General features: G+C 40.2%; 1 protein-coding gene across 5 annotated transcripts in view; it reads right to left on the minus strand.

Annotated features, from left to right (window-relative positions):
• CREBBP (CREB binding lysine acetyltransferase) overlaps positions 1–17,204 on the minus strand; it is a 99,242-nt gene that overhangs the window by 39,470 nt on the left and 42,568 nt on the right. For all 5 annotated transcript variants that reach the window (XM_076350782.1, XM_076350781.1, XM_076350780.1 and 2 more), the window contains 6 exons: positions 12,159–12,408; positions 11,505–11,618; positions 3,469–3,711; positions 2,727–2,826; positions 2,125–2,271; positions 1,540–1,657 (listed from right to left, as the gene is read on the minus strand). In XM_076350782.1, coding sequence (XP_076206897.1) covers positions 1,540–1,657; positions 2,125–2,271; positions 2,727–2,826; positions 3,469–3,711; positions 11,505–11,618; positions 12,159–12,408 — 972 coding nt within the window. The remainder of the gene's footprint in view (positions 1–1,539; positions 1,658–2,124; positions 2,272–2,726; positions 2,827–3,468; positions 3,712–11,504; positions 11,619–12,158; positions 12,409–17,204) is intronic.

A 17,204-nucleotide genomic window follows, 5' to 3' on the forward strand; every position in this document is an offset into this window, starting at 1 on the left:
TCCTACTTGTAAGTTTAATATTGTGCTACTTTCACACTGCAAAGATTCCCGAAGAAGGACGTGTTCACAAGGAACACATACTACTAAAACAATGTCAAACTGCTTACAATGATGCCTCATACTAATCCGTTTTTCAATGTCAAAGTAGAACGGATGCTCCTCAAAAAGAAGGATGCAATTCCACACGGCATCATTAATACATTCTAAACCACTCCCTTCATCCAAGTTTGCCGCTTGAAGCCAAATACGTTAGATGAATTCTCATAAAAGAGACTTCTGGCAATGAGGCTCTGACAGCTGTTTTCAGGGGTGGAGAGAAGATAATTCTGGGTATTTGTCTGGCATAGAGGTCAGAAGACTATTTTATAACCAGAAGTATACTACGCTCATTCTTACTGAGGAGGTATTTAGATGCCTATGCAGAGAGAACAAGGAGTTCATAGACATAAAGTTGTTCTCTGAAGCTGCCAGGGTGATCACACACAAGCCTTTCTTGCTAAACAAACTCCTGGTAGCCACAAGGAGAGTATGATATTGTCACTGACCAATGCTGACACAGCAGCAGCATTACAAGTATGGCCACTGCTTATCTACCTCTAGGAAATAAAACTTGCATTCCATCTTCAGCTCTTCTGGGAGATGGTCTGAGAGGGGCAGACTCAGTGTTTGTGTCTTTACTGGATGATTATCACCTGAAATGCCACTAACTACTCTCTTTAGATACTCTTACCTTATTTAAGAAAGGACCTCAAGATTCTGATCAGGAAAGACCTCACTAGCTATTACTGGCACTACTAACATTGTCTTTACCTGATGAAAACTTTCAGGGAGTGGTTCCTTTAGGGTAGAATTACTACAGTGTCATAATGAAATAGTATCCTCAGCATGTCAGACAACAGCAGTTTGCTCCCTCTGAGTAATAGAGATTTGAACCGACACCTCTTTGCAGACAAAGCAAAAATCATGAACAAGAAAAGGAATCCTGTCTTGTTTGCCATGCACAAAGACAAACACAGGCTAACTGACTACTACTTATGTTGAGACGTGAAACAGCTATGTGTCTTAGCCAAATCACTCGGTGCTGCTGAAGAGAGAAGTAATTCCAACAGTGTGGGTAAAAGGTAAATGGTGTAACAGGACTGAGTCCTGGAGAAAACCTCCAACAGTAAAGAGGCATCAAGAAAGTTTTAAAACTGTTATTTACACAGACTTCCAGAAAGGATAAAGCCAGTAAGGGAAACATCAAGAACCGCAAGCAATGTTCCAGTCTTCATGCATGTCAATCACACTTTCAGGAGGAATGCAAATAGGGCTGGGACGATGTTGTCTAGTCTTCATGGAGCTGACGGAGGTGAATTAGCTTGGAGTGACATTAGTCAGATGGCTTGGGACTATACAAACACTGTCACAGGCAGAAAGCATGACTTTCCTTATCAAGAGAACAGTGAAATGATTCTCTGTGGTTTTCATTACGCTTATAAAATTTGCGATACTACTGTTCTTGAACATATACTGAATAGCTGGACTGAAGCAACATACCCTACTGTTAGCAGATTCATACATATCTCCTTCCACTTTCCTGGCATAAGCCACCAAGTTCTCCATGCGGCGATCCTTCAGTGCTGCCGGATCAGGAGTGGGGAAGATGGCTTGGACACTACAAGAAAGGAGGAAGAATAAAAGAAAAACTCTTCAGAGAAAAAAAAAATTCAATACAGCTCTATAATATTCAACCTGGACACCCCTTCATACATCAGAGATGTAAAAGCATATCAAAACTGTTTAAAAAAATTAAATCTATATTGCACTACTCCCCACAAGATTAAAGCAAATTCAATGATGAAAAAATGTGAGGTTTGACAGTCTAGAGTCTAAATACTTGTTTACTACAGCAGAGCAAATTTACTAGCAATATAAACTAATTTCATGCCCACTCCTTAATGAGCACGAAGAATGAACTGAAGAGGAGGGTTAGAGGTAACAGCTCATCCTCAGTGGCCCAGTGTCAGAGAACCACTGCCGGTAACTTTCTCATCAACAACTTTTCAGCTTAACAATAGAACTACAGTACTGAAATTCTTCAAAAACATTCAGGGAAAATACACAATCTTGGTGAATACTTACAGTTTATGCACTAAATGATTGCGCAGGTCCTGAGTGACATGTTCATGCCATGCTTTCCTTACCCCGGTACTAGAAGGAGGTGCAGCCGTTGGCATTGAGCTGAGGTTTCCAACATTGCCAGAATTTGTGCCATCATTCATTAGTGGGCTAAAATAAAAAGAAAAGGGACTGTTACAGTACTGAATGCAGAGTTTTGTTGCATGTTTGATGCCTGAAGTAATTTTTAAGTAATTCCTCTCATCACTTCTAGCTACTGTGTCAAACATTCTCTAAGAGAAATTTTGATATCAGCAAACTGCAACACCTACAGCAGCAAAGCTCAGGAGTTTTTAAGACATGGTATGAACGATAAAGAATCACAACTTAAAAATACAAAATATTCTTCCTTTGGGGATTCATTTAAAGCTACTAAATATTCTGGGGCTCTCTGAGGGGACAAAGAGGTAGATATAGAATTGAAATAGGAAAGAAGAGCGTAGCTATAGATGTGACCGATCATTTCCATGCCAATAATAATTAGTTTTTAAAGCACGCTCTTTATTTACATTCATAAGCATGTAAATAAATGTTTAATTGAGCAAGAATGAAAATGAGTGCATTACTTATTTGTCCCAAGGGATGTTGGAAGAGCAGTTTCAGAAATTAGACTAGCTTGCTGGTCTGTTGTTATTCCTCCTGCAGGAAGGTTCATCTGGTTGGCTCCTTTGGGACAAAATTAAACATCATTGGTACCCAGTTCACAATTTTGACAATAACATGGCAAAACCACACTTTACTGACCCAACTGGTTAACGAAAGAAACGTTTTATCAGGTAAGTACTTTTATGACAGTATCTGCTGTGGTGCATATACATAGCTACTTATGGAATCAAAAGTTACCTTCAGTCTGAACATCTTTTTCTACAAAAACTAGTCTATTAAAATTTAAAATTCATAAACTTTTAAGACTAGTTCAGTAAGCTAAAAAGAAGATAACACTACAATTAAGTTCCAGAAAGAAATTAGCATTTGAGACAGAACTGTCTGCTAAAACAGGTGAAATACTTGTTAAACAAATCAAAATCCTTCAGCAATTCTGTCTAATCACCTCGGACAACAATAAGCTATGAACTATATTTTAAAAGAAACTAAAATCACTGCTATTTGGCAGAAGCAATATATTCAAAGCTTTCTCATATTCAAATGTAAACAAATGGTAGGGTTTATAAACAGTATAATTTTAAGTTATTAATCAACACGAACAGAAAGTCACTACTCTGATCAAGTGAAATACTAGACTATCCTAAAAATTCAACAGTTCAGTTTATTTTAACACCTTAGTTTCTTGGTATTTTTTCCACCTACCCAATGCATTAATGGTCCTCATTTGCTGGTGAGCCTGAGGCTGTGCCGGCTGTTGGCCTTGTACCTGGGGCTGCAACTGTGTTTGAGGCTGGTTGCCGTATGGCAGTCCAAGAGCAGCGTAGGCTCGTTGCATGGAGCTGGGGTCAATCGGATTAGGATTACTTAGCGATGGAGTATTCTGCTGGCCTGTGCCAACAGAACCGATGGAATTTTGGATTCCACCAGCTGGAGACCCTAAAAGGGCTATAAAAAAAGAAAGGATAAGAGAAAATTGAAAAATCAATGAGAACAAACAAACAATAAAACAAATCATGTCAAGAATCAACAGAACATGCATATAGTTATATGATATATATTTTTCTGCCAAAGGACAGAACGACACCCGAGATGCCAAGTGGGGAAACTCAGCCTTTGATTCTATAGGACAGAAACCATCCTAGCAATTAATACATGCAGTCTAAAGAGAAGTGCTGTAGATTTTGGGCAGGTAAGCCCATAATTACTGTAATATACATAAAGTATAGGCTCCAATGTAAGGCTAAATAGGATTTTCATGCTTGGGACAGTAGACTGGGGGGGGGGGGGGGAATAATTAATTCCTCTACTTCCCTCTTTCCCATCAATCCCACTTTAGGTCAAAATATTTGGCTCCAGAACAGAGATCCTGAGTTCAGCAGAAATACTGTGTCCTTGGACACAAAGGTAATACTGAAGATCTGTTGGTAGAAATTTTCATTCCAAGCAGTCTGAATCCTCTGAAGGCCAAATTACCCTAAAACCCAAGTTATTCAGAGACATGAAAAGCCCTGATGGGTTTCAGACTGAACTGACAAAATCTAAAGTAATTTGAAGAGTCAGAAAGGGGATGAGCCTGCCACAGGTTTTGGTAAACGGTTTAGATAATAGTATTTAGGTATTCATTAACCTGTATGACCACCACAACCAACCAACCCCTCTCACCACACAGATGTATGGAAGAGCCATTTCCATTGTAGACAGGAAATGGAGACAACAGGGAAAAGTAGTTTTTGCTAAACCCAGAAGTGAATAAAAATCTGCTTTCCGATCCTCATTTTAGCTGCCATTCTAAGTAATAACGTGTTCCATTGTGAATGACACATGGAGTACATCCTTCACTACACAGACACTGCATTTTGATAACCGAGACTCTGGTAGAAGTAATACGTACTTCACATTTTCCGCCTTAAGTAATTAAATACGTAATGTGCATTACAAATTTGTGAGCTAAACATAGCAACAATAATAGCTTTTAATATAGGCAACAATCATAGAATCATAGAATCATTAAGGTTGGAAAAGACCTCTAAGATCATCGAGTCCAACCGCCGACCCAACACCACCATGCCCACTAAACCATGTCCCTAAGTGCCTCATCTACTCGTCTTTTAAATACCTCCAGGGATGGTGACTCAACCACTTCCCTGGGCAGCCTGGTCCAATGTTTCACCACTCTTTCAGTAAAGAAATTTTTCCTCACGTCCAACCTAAACCTCCCCTGGTGCAACTTGAGGCCGTTTCCTCTCGTCCTATCGCTTGTTACTTGGGAGAAGAGACCGACCCCACCTCGCTACAACCTCCTTTCAGGTAGCTGTAGAGAGCGATGAGGTCTCCCCTCAGCCTCCTTTTCTCCAGGCTGAACAACCCCTCAGCCGCTCCTCATAAGACTTGTTCTCCCACAATAGCTGTTTTATTGAAATATTAGGAGAGGCACATGGTAGGAAAAAAAATAAAATCAGGAAAACAAGCCTTCTGAGACATTAACAGCATTATCTAGGCTTTCTCAAATCCTTACCCGCTATGGAAACTGAGAGAATCACTGAAAAAGACACACACACTTTCAGCTTCCATCCAAGAGAAAACACACACGTTACAGAGTCCAGAGTTTTCCCTCTCCAGATGAGAATTCAGTTTGATCTCATTTGCCAAACAACTACAAATAAATACAGTCAGAGATCCCCCTCTCCAGAATAAGTAGTCCCACAGAAAACATTTTTTTTTCCCCCAAGGACAATCCACAGTATTTTCAACACTGGGTTTACCATGGAAGTTTGGCTTACATATGCTTACACTCTGTGGACACATTCATAATAACTTTTGAACTCGCTGATCGTTTCCACGCAAGTTTAAAAACAAAGACAGAAGCTGATTGAGATCCTATCAGTTTCATTAAGAAAAAAAGACATATGAATTTCTTGTTGGACTTGCACATAGCACTCTGGAATCACACAATCTAAGAGAAAGACGCCTTTACACTAGCGCAAGCCAAGAAATAGGAAGTCTCTAGAAAGGTTAAATAGCACAAAACTTGCGGCACCCTGGAACTCAAAAGGCTTCAGAGGCTGTTATGACAGCAAAGGATCAATTCAGGAGCTAATAAAAATTCGAGCTTGTTAGAGAAAGATGATGATATTTCTCTGGAAAAGTTACAACAAAAAAACCCCATACGCTTTCAGCGTTGGCTGTAAATCAGAGGTACATCTCTGGAGATGGTAGAATGACCACAGGTGATGCTGAAGGTTGGGAACAGGGAAAAGGCTTCTAGCCATCCCACTGAGGACAGCCAAGTGTTTCACCATTCCTCGTGCTCTTCTGGGGAAAAAAGCTGGCACTGATCTTCTGAGGACTGCAAGCTTGGCTTGAAGCTCACACTGAAGCTAAGGCAGAGCTTGGAGAAGTCAGTCACCTCTTGTCCATGGTTTTGGGCTGAGCTTTGGCAGTGGTATCGGTTACTATGAAGCACAAGTTCAGCCCCTGTGTTAGAGCAGCTTTAGGAACCACAATCCAGCCAATTCTAGAGAAGTCTACTTAAGCAAGATCAGATTTCCAGAACTCTTATTTCTGCCCCAGACCAAAGACTACTTATAAAAACTCAGTTTGGGTATTTGTCAGAGTTGACAGTCTAAACATCACTTTAAAAGTGACAACGTGGAGAGTAAGTCTATTCTAAACAGACACCCCCCCCCCCACTGTTTCTTCATAAAACTACTAACATTATCATAAGGGGATAATGTCTGAAGACCACTATTGTGACTTGAAGTTTGAAAAGACTAATGATCTCCAAGAAGTTCCACATGTGTGCATGTACCTAATTCAAGCAAGAACAACTCACTAAAGCTGGTAAACAGCCAAATGTTGCTTCAACACTTCAAACTGAAGTATTATTATTAGGGGACAGACCACATTCTTACAGCCAGCGGTACGCTTACAACATGGAAATGAGTGGCTCCGACTATTTAGTCTCAGTTTTTCTATATTTGTATTTTCACAACATCAGGAATCTGATTTTGAAGGTTTTTTTTTTTTTTTTGTCTGTTTGTTCATTGGTTTTATATGAACGCATGACATTATCTCAATCTGTCAAACAAGAAGATGGAGGAAGAGAGTATTAAATTTCCATACTGGACAGATCAAGTGCAAATGCAGTCCTTTCTGTGGCAGATACCATAGGAAATCAAGTCAATTTAAATAAATACAGCACTGAAACAGAGTTATCACATTAGGCCGCTGCTACATGAAGCAACATCTACTGTTTGTGGGTTTGTTTTTTTTTTTAACTGACATTTTAGACATTGATGAGCTCAGGACAGAAACTACAAGTGTAAAGACAACTCTGTACAGGACTGTTCACATTCTAAATGCTTTAAAGACAATTGAGCTCTGTATGTCCCACTGTTACAGTGTCACATGTGTTTATATATCTTAAGAGTGAAGGTTCAAACAAGCAGAAGTTAAGCTGCCCCAGAACTTCCTGAACAGCCCTGATTAGGCCCTCTTGGGCATATGCATTAGGATGTAATCTAAACGATCAAACACTATCTCGTCTACAGGATTCCTGTTTCAGTGTGCAAAGTAGATAATGCTGCCTTAATGAAACTGCATTCATGTCTTCTAGAGGGGAACCCCTCCAGCCGATTAGGATTTATTTTAACCACAGGCTCCTAATGCTATTTTAAGTATGAATGCCCAGCACTTCTCTAACCTGACCACCCCAGTGAAAGCAACCTGTTAATCCATTTTTGAGAAGTCTGATTTAAATTTTTCATTTTGCTTCCAAATTCTGGAATAGAGACTCGTTCAGCAGTGTTCAAATGCTCTGTCCTGCAGCTCCTCGCTCTGCTCGTTACATCCACTCTAGCTCAAAGTGACTGGAGCAAAAATTCTGCTGGTAACCTTGACTCAGCTCAGCACAAGCCTGTCCTGCACCCAGAATTAGGCAGGTATACAAAAGGTAAGTGTATACGATTGTTTAATTAAAGGCTATATCATGAATCAAATCACGGGGTAAGTAAAGATTTTATTAACAATTTAAAGGTAGGAAGTGTCAGTATTAAACTTCACCACCAATGCCATTTTAATTTTTATTTAAGTTAAGCATTAAACTAAAAGCCTTCACAGTATAGCATTGCATTAGCCAATGAATGGAACTTCTTAATCTGCAGGCTAACCATCTATCACGTGGCTCAGTGAAGTAACTCATAGCTGGTAGGTCACCATTACGTATGATTTCCAGCACTTGAAAAAACAAGAGACATTTTGTTTATAGATTTTACTGACAGTTACTGACAGTAAGACTTGAGCAAACTGGATTTCACTTCCCGTTTTCACAGGAAGCGGGCTCTAGTGAAGAAGCTGCTGCCTACTCTTTCTGAACACATTTCCCTGCACACCAATGCACTCCTTCCTTCTCTACAAAGGGTCAGTTCCCAAATGATCTACATCCAGGTCTTCTTTCATTTTCTGCCCATACCCAATAACCTACTCCCTCAGCCAGCTGGCTCCTAGTCCCTATTTCCATTTCCCTCACCAGATTCCCACCCTTCATCCCCAAGTCCACATACTCCAGAATTTCTGGCCCAGTTGTCTTTAAAGTCACATTTTTAGATGAAGATTAGCTGTCTCAAATTTACTCTCTCAATCCAGCTTTTTCCTCACTGTGTTTTATTTAAAATTTTCCTACAAGGAAAAAAACAGGAGAGACTAGCTCCATGTCCACAACTCCACCTTGCAGTCTCGCTCAACTGAACAGGGATCCCAAAGATTTTCTAGTGTCCCCTGATCCTGAAATGAAGCACACCAAGCACTGCATGAGGATGGCCCAGGTCATAATAAATGGTGAGCACAGCACACTTATCACCACCTGTAGGGCTACAAGGGGAAGCATACCCAATAGCTGTTTGGTGGCACAATACACACCTGCCCAGGTCAGGAACAGAAGAATTAAGAAGCTCAAGCATGTGCATGACAAGATGAATCTTCAGAAAAAATAATTGTTACGATAGAGCTATAAAGCTAGGAAATATATCAACAGCTGTTTGCAAGTTTGTAACTCAAATTGTGGTGGGCTGAGCAGGGAACAAGAAGTACTTCCTAACAAAAACAACCCTCCAACCCCAAAACACTTCTACCAAATTTCAAGTCATTACTTCAAAACACAGGAGTCACTGGCCTATTCAAAAGAAAAGCTTAATGTTTTAGCATGTGCAAAATAACTTTTTTTTTTTGCCGTTTTCCCCTACCCTCCCAGAGGTATACATGGTATACACAGTAAGAGCCATGTGGAACAGAAAGAATCTCAAACTTGTCCCTACACGTCCTATTAACAAGTCATGTTACTATCAACAATTACAATAAAAGACAGTTCAAGATTACTTAAAAAAAAAAAGCAGCTATACAAATGAAACCTGGCACAGATAGATGTTCCCTGCAAAGAATCTAAACACTAAAACATGGAGTAAGATACCCGTAAAGAAACAGCTCCATGGTAATAACCTAAAACCCAGGACTTTTTGCAGCATGCAGAGGGAATGCCCCGAGGAGTAGGAACAGAGAGCTACAAAGAGCACACAAACCATTGCACATAGGAAGGCTGGAAGAAAGCCACCATACTGCAGTTTCAGACGTGCTGAACTGCAGAACTTTCTAAAAGATCGGCACACTTTGAAGGAGCCACTTGAAAGCCCAGCACAGAAACAACAGGACTAGAAATAACAATGGTAAAATAGGCATGAGCACAGAAAGAGAGATTCTAGGACTCAAAGTCTTTAATGACCATCGCGTGGTCATTCATTCTGTAAGGACGACAGCCTGACAAAAGTAACGAGGGTCACTATACTTCTCACTTCTTTTTCCCCTTCTAAATGTTCTCATATTCTGCCATACGCAGATCCCCTCCTCCCCCCAGTTTAGTAGATGCTATAATTATTTATTCCTAAGAGAGCCAACATTTTCTTCAAGTCTTAAACTAACCTAGCTTAGGTTAGTTTTCACCTGATCAGGCACAGTGTTTTCAAATGCACATATTAACGTAAATCATTTTGCAAACATTTTTCAATGCCTAAAAAGGGGTATCCTTTATAATATATCTAAACAAGTACTTTTAGTGTTCATCTTTTACCTTAAGACAAACCACGAGGTGTCACGTGTATGACTCAGACATAATTCAGAACAAAGAACCTTGCACCTCAGCATACTAAGCTGCAAATTTTCATGGTTACTACCATTGCGTTATTAATTGAACAGAAGAAGGAGATTTCATATTTATCTCCCCCGCATGCAACAAGAGAGCCAAACTCTACACTTATGCGTTACAATTCTGTTGCATTCAAACAACATCCTGTTTGATCCCATTACAAAATTATTTTTAAGGACTGTTTTTGTTCAAGTGCCTTCTCTTTTGTTAAGTTGTATGAATGACGTAAAAACAAATACTGCACAAACTACTTTTCTACAGCAGCTTGTATTGAAAATAACAATTCTGTTGTGCTAGATGTTGTTAGCACTTTGATAACACTGTGTAATAAGGATGTTATGCACAAATGGACCATGTCATATTAAAAAGCAAAGCTTTCAACACGTTTTTTGAAGGCCAAGCATAACTAATCACTTGCAACAAATTACTACTTTTAACACACAAGATGTATCTTGTTTACCAAGGAGAAGTTTGGTAAAACGAAAACAAAATCCTTACCTCCAAGTAGCTCTATATTTATAATTTTTTCAGTTTTGGAGGGAAAAAACACCCTCCTGAAACTGTAATGAGAGCATCCTCAATGGATAATTTGGACAGTCTTACCAGCTACTCTCCCCTCTGCCTTAATCTCACCTAACCTAGGAGCTCTTCTCTATCCTCCAAGGTTTATTAGTGTTCCTCGCTGCAGTCTCAGCCTAAATGGAAATTAGCAGAATGCTTCCAACACAATTCAAATGTACAAGCTTCGCAAGTCCTCCAGCTGTTTTCCACTTCTCAACCCTTCTTTAAATATATTTAGGCGTAACATTACTTAGACTTCTAGAACTGCTGCATCTATGCTGTAAAATGTTCTACCTTGGCATCTTTTCAAAGGATTTGATGAGAAGCAAACCTACCAACGTAAGTTCAGTATTTTCTGTTTCAGAGCAAGAGGGAAGACATGCACTAGAAACTGGCTGCCCCCAAGCATCAGTAACAGCTAAGCTATTATAAAAAACAGGCATGGGCAAAACCACTATAAATTGCAGAACTTCAGCTAGTCTATACCAGCATTAAATACACTTAATGATTAAGACACCCAGACGAGATCTTTTTGTGCACAAGAAATTTTTTTTTTTTACACATTTTTGATTATTCTTAATCACTAGCACGTTGATTTAAGTTGTTTCTAGCAGCAAGAAAAATAATTAAGTAGCTTTTATCTTCCCCAAAACCCTACCTACATCCAAAACTACATTATAACCAGAATCTATTGACCTGCCTCACAATAAAACACCAGCTAGAAGTCGCCACACCCTTTAAAAACAGTTGTGCACTCGAGCTGAGATTTTTCCCTTTTCAATTATTGTGTATTTAAGTAATAAATTGCATTCACTGATCAGAAAGGAGAATTCATTAGTATGTTCATCCTTATACAAGAATATTGAACAGGTATTAAGTTTGTTGGGAGTTTATCACAGTCAAAGTTTATTCCTACACTGCACATTTGATCAACTTAATTTTAACAGTACCATTCCATTGTGACAGCAGTAAAACAACTACTTACGTTGTTGATTTCTTTTGTCACTGGCGTTTTTCAAAGGAAGGCACACAGGACAGTCGTGCCGAGTACAATTCTTCCAGTGGGAGATGATTTGTCTTGAAGATGCACAATGAGCAACTGTAACAAGGAAAAGCAATAGAATTAAGGTCACTTCTTGGTTAACTCGTCTCATTTTTTAAAGTAACTCTATTCTTTCTCCTTTACAGGCAATACTGTATATATAACTAAACACAGCTAAATGCAACTAGAATTTTTTGGGACCCACCAATAATGCCATAACAAAGGAAACTAGTACTAAAATCTAAGAAACTCTACATGGCTGAGTTGCAGGCAAACACATGGTGGATATTACATCCTCTTTATAGAATGGAGGAGATGAAAAAGAGGCTTTCAAGGCTACTGTTGGTACTATCCTACTTCTAGGATAGGCAAATATTGCATTCTGTTTTCTAAACTGACAACTATGAAGAGATCAGAAATGGAAACCGAGCAAAGGTAATGAAAAAGGGAGCAGCTGTTTAACTAAAGAACCAGTTTTGGCACTCATTTGTGCCAGGTATAGGGATCTTCTTGACAAGAAGAGAAACGCTGCTGACAAATACGCAAGAAACCTTACACAGCTCATTTGCAAGAGTAGCTTCAGCAACATGCTCTCACCTTGACAGGCCTTCCCAGCTTGACAGTGTGTCATGTGGTTGAGGACATTTTTCATGGTTCGACAGTGCGGGAGAGCACAGGCCCGCACCTCTCCATTTGCTTGCTCACGCCTCTGACATTTGTGAGCGTGAAGCAGCAAAACCAACTGCTGCTGGATCAGTTTGCGCTTCTCCGGATCTGCTGTTGGTCCAGTTGCCATTGCCTGCGTCGGTACAATCCCCACTTGCTGTACCTGGGTTTGCATCTGGGACTGAGAGAACAGATAGATTAGCATCGCGTTTGCAAGTCTCAATTCTGATCTTAATCTTGTATAATAATTCGAGTATCACAAGACTATTTGCCAAGCATTCTGCTACGACTGGCTATGAGGATTATTATGCCAGTCTCCGTAGCATTCTCAAACATTTCTATTCTAACCTTGGAACAGCAAAAACGTATTGAGAGGTTCCTCTGTTAAGACATTTACAAACAATAGTTTAAGTAACAAGCCATCCAAAATCTTCTGTTTATTAGACAGATCATAATTCCAACAGGAAAGAGCTCTTACCACACTTGGAGGTGAAATTCAAGTCTGTTTAGTATTATATTTTCATATTATAGGTTTTATACACTTCAATCCTAGTTTCTTGTCCCCAACAGAAAGAGGAGTCCAATGGGAAAAGACAGTCAAAATTATATGACTATTACAGTAAAAGGTAGAACTGATTTTCCAAGCCTAAATTAGCCTTTCTTCTCACAAGTGCGTGCTGATATTCCTTTCACAGAGAAAATTTCCAAGGTAAGATGTATACAGTTTTCTTCCAGAAAGGGCCACCTAAATCTGGGTTGCACTTTGTCTACTGAAGTAAACTAGAATTAACTACAGGGTGACGCTAGGTTGTATCAGCTTGTAAAAATCTGATATTTTATTTCCAGCATCCATTCTTTACGGACACACTTCTGTACCAGTGCCCGAGCCCTGCCTGACAGAGCGTGCATACCCACCGAGATCTTCAGACTAAGACACGGCTCGTAACAGTGCAGAAGAGATAAATAGCTTCCTTAACATGTCATTTCTTCAGCACAAGTTTAGAAGCTTTTCAACTACCTTCTTGGACCTTTGAAGACCAACATATGTAGAAACCTGATTTTCAAAATTAAACACATCCACAGCCTGCAACAACTCCACTAGCAGGAGTAGATATGGGACTGCAAAAGTGCTTAAATCCCTGTGATTTGCAGCCTGAATTAATCTCATGGACAAATATGAAACTGTCCCAAGAATCACGTTGATTATGCACTGTAAATATAGGTTACCACAGAAAAGCTCACCAACTTCCAAGCTACCTAAGGAAAATCGACCATTAAAAACACTTATAAATAGAATATAGCAAGAACAGGATTATACTGGGGAGGTAACAGAGGAAATAGTTCAGTGCTGTCTACAGAACCACTGACCAAAGCCTGCTTACTACATTTAAGGAAAATCACCCTTAAGTGACAGAACACACCATTTGTAGCCCACCCTACTTTTGACCTTTGAGAAGGACTCCCCAGAAAATTCCACAGCCTACAAAACAGAGCACATAACAGCAACAAAACTAATTTTCTTAGGTTAACAAAAGGTTCCCTGGCACAAGTGCTCACTACTCCAGCAGCAAGCTTTGTCCTCAGCTTTGCCACCTGCACATCTGGTTTTAAAGAGCTAGCTTTTCTTCCGGAGAACGAAGCGCACAAGATCAAGTAGAAAACACAATGTCTGGTATTCGATGGAGGAGGTAGGGACTCTGACACTGATAATGATTATATAGTAAATCTTAAAGAGGAATTGCTGCATCTGTTTGTCTTGAGCTTGCAAGAAAAAGAGCAATAAAAGGAAAGGGGGTGAGGGAAACCCATCCACTTTTGCTCCCAGTGCATGCAGCTGAAATTAAGTCTTCCATTTCTTCTGTGAACAAATCTACAAGAGCAGACAGGTTTTGCTGAAACAGTTCTTGGGTCACAAATAGGAAACAATTAGTTCAGCCAATCTGCAGAAAAATACAGAGACCATGCCAAAAAAAATCTTGTTGGAAGCAATGTTTTCATCCCAGTCAAAGAATTGTTTCCCAAGCCAAAGTTCTCCTTTTGTTACTACCCTACCAGTTAACAGACGTGACTACAGCTGTGTCAGCTCAGATATAATGCTTTGACCCAAAGGGACTTCTTGAAGATTGAGTAGCAAAAAAGCAGAATCATGGAGTATCAGTAGTTAGAAGAACAAGCAGTCTCGGTCCAGATGAGTGTGGGCAGGTAGGCACAAAAAAAAGAACTCAGAATACTGCCTAAGCTCGATACAGTTATGTTGGTCACTATTTCAACCTTGTAAAGTCCTAAACCTGCAAATACAATGAATGATCTCTCCACCGTCTCACTTTCAAGACTGTTGACTGTTTGAGGAAGTTGATCTCTTCCCTGTTAGTTTGTCTTTTAAGAACAGTGGTCTGTGCAGGACCAGTTCAAAACAGGAGATATGCTAGTGCACTGCAGTCACACCAAAGGTGCGTAAATCCTCTATCAACCACAGAAAACCTTCCATCCCAGAACGAGCGGGAGGCTTCACGTTGCTTCACCTGAACGACTAACAATTTTCTTGATGAAGCAAGAAATTCAGACACTTCTGCTCCCACAGTTAAAATAAATGCTTCAATGGTTGATACAGGAGGAAAAAAAGATGGGTTTGCTTCTCTTGCTCCCTTGCTGAACGCCACCATAAACAGAACAAACAGATCAGGGGTTGAACGTCTGCTACAACCTCCGACAGAGATGGTAGCTTCATTACCAGTTTTCTAGAAACAGAGTAATACAACACTTCTATAGTGTAAAGCAGCTATTAATATCATTTACAATTACGGAAACTATATATTCATACAGGAAGATAGGTCTGCCCTGTCCCTATTCTGAAAAGCAAGAACTTCCCGTGCTTCTGGGCAGCAGATGCACAAGTATCTCATCTTCATGGACTTGGATGGACACAAAGTTCCCTGGCAGTTTTACTTTACTGAGATGACCAGTCATCCTCTGTTTTGACGTGTTTATATTCAAAGGCACTCAACATTGCCTGTCAAGATCAAACACTATGTACCCTTTCTTATAAAAGCAGGCACCAATTTCAGTAGCACTGGTAATCTTTCAACAGGTAAACAACCTGATACAGAACTCGTATCAGCCTAACATTAGGTTTTTAAAATACATTTTCTCTTCCATAATTTCTTTTTATTTCCATGTTCTTCCCTTCTCTCTGATAACAGAAGGCCACTTTCTGGAATCACTGTAATAGGACAAATCCTGCATTTAAAAAATGCCTTTTAGTTCTTTAAGACAGGTTTGTAATCAACAGTGGACCTTAGCGAGATAAATCCACTGCCACGAAGGATTACTACTTTGATACAGTTGTTTTATAGACCTTCCCTCACCCTAACCAGAAGGCAGGCAGCACTTTATACTTGGGGTTTCTCAGTCTGTTGACGTCTTGGACTAGAAAAGGGATACGATTTACTAGTGACAAGAGATTTTTAACATGTCATCCACGTGTCCATTTACATTATAGGCACATCCAGTCTATCAATTAAGACTTTAAAAAAACCAACCCTTGCAGTATCTGCAGAGAGTAAGGTGGCATCCTGCCTTCACTCATGCAGGAGTACATAAGGTGAAACACATCCAAACCTCTTCAGTTCCCCTTCAATCACAGGCTTAAAGTGGGATCTTGGGGGTCCCTTTCAGAGAAGGGATAGTGGGCATAAAGTGGATATACGCATGAACTGTAATTCTAATTAGCAACCTTTTATCTGAATTAAGTATTCACAGTGTGGTCAACTCCAATCATGTACCCCACATATCTACACTATTATCGAAAGAAGTCCTTCCTGCAAATAGGGATTGCAGGAATGCTCTCATAAGCATTGAACCAGCTCTGCACAGCCCAGGAAGCACTCTTCTGTCACAAAACTGCAATGAGAGCTCAAGCAGCAGCTATCTGATGGCATCAAGGAAGGAGGCATTTCTCAGTGTTGTCACTTAATGAACCCAAGCTTTCTCCAGTGACTACCAGAGCTTCACTGTGAAAGCGACACAGAACCAGTTTATACTTCTTGCAGTTCACTCTCATATTCTCCACGTGGATGGTGGTTTCTCTGGTTCCACCAGTTACTGTTAACAAGCATGGTCTCAACAGCCTGGTCCTATCCACCCAGGAAGAATCCTTGTGACACCAGGAATCTGAAGGTCTGCTTTGGCTCCAGAGATCCATGCACGCACAGAACAGGCTGACACGACTGGAATACAAGCACAAGCGCTTGCGTTTGTGCCCAATAATGCTACAGTGCTGTATTTTCTCATCCAAGTAGCAGGAGGAATCAGAATCTGAGTCTGTATGGTGGGCAGAAGACTTGAAAGGGGAAAAAAGGCTTCCTGAACTGGACACAGCCTCAGAAAGTGGTCATGCTCTCTGGAGGGAGATCAATTCCGGTGGCAAGAAATTATATTAGCCTGTTAGTAGCACTAATCTGAGAGCTTGCAACGCGGCTAGCAAATGAGAAGAGAGGTAAGGTGATACTCCCAGCTCCTGCATACAAAGCCAATACGATGCACGGTCTTAACATGAAGAATAAGTTCAAAGCCCAAGGTTTATTTCAAAGCTCTGGCATTGACATGGCTACAGGCAGAGTTTTCATATCAAGAGTGAAGAGGAAGATTTCAATCTTCCAACTTTCACTTAGCACTATGGAGTAAAACTTCCACCTCTGAAGCTGGTACTGGGGAGTGAGCCTCGCGAGCCCACAGCAACCACAAAAGGCAAGAAGGCTCCTATGGTCATGCCATAGAAGGAACTTGAATAGTTGGTCCTAGAGACTGCCCTCAGTGCACCTGGCTTTTAATTGCTAAAAGAGTTTTCTTCTAAAACCAGCAAATGCCTCAATATTACGCAGTTGAGACTGCTGGGAACCAAGGCTGGATCAACGTCTTTCTTAAGGATAAGCTTTTGGATTTTTATCTCCTTGTCCTTCTGATTTGAAGGACCAGCAA

This window comes from Aptenodytes patagonicus, chromosome 13, assembly GCF_965638725.1.
Source record: "Aptenodytes patagonicus chromosome 13, bAptPat1.pri.cur, whole genome shotgun sequence".
In the NCBI taxonomy this organism is placed as follows: Eukaryota; Metazoa; Chordata; class Aves; order Sphenisciformes; family Spheniscidae; genus Aptenodytes; species Aptenodytes patagonicus.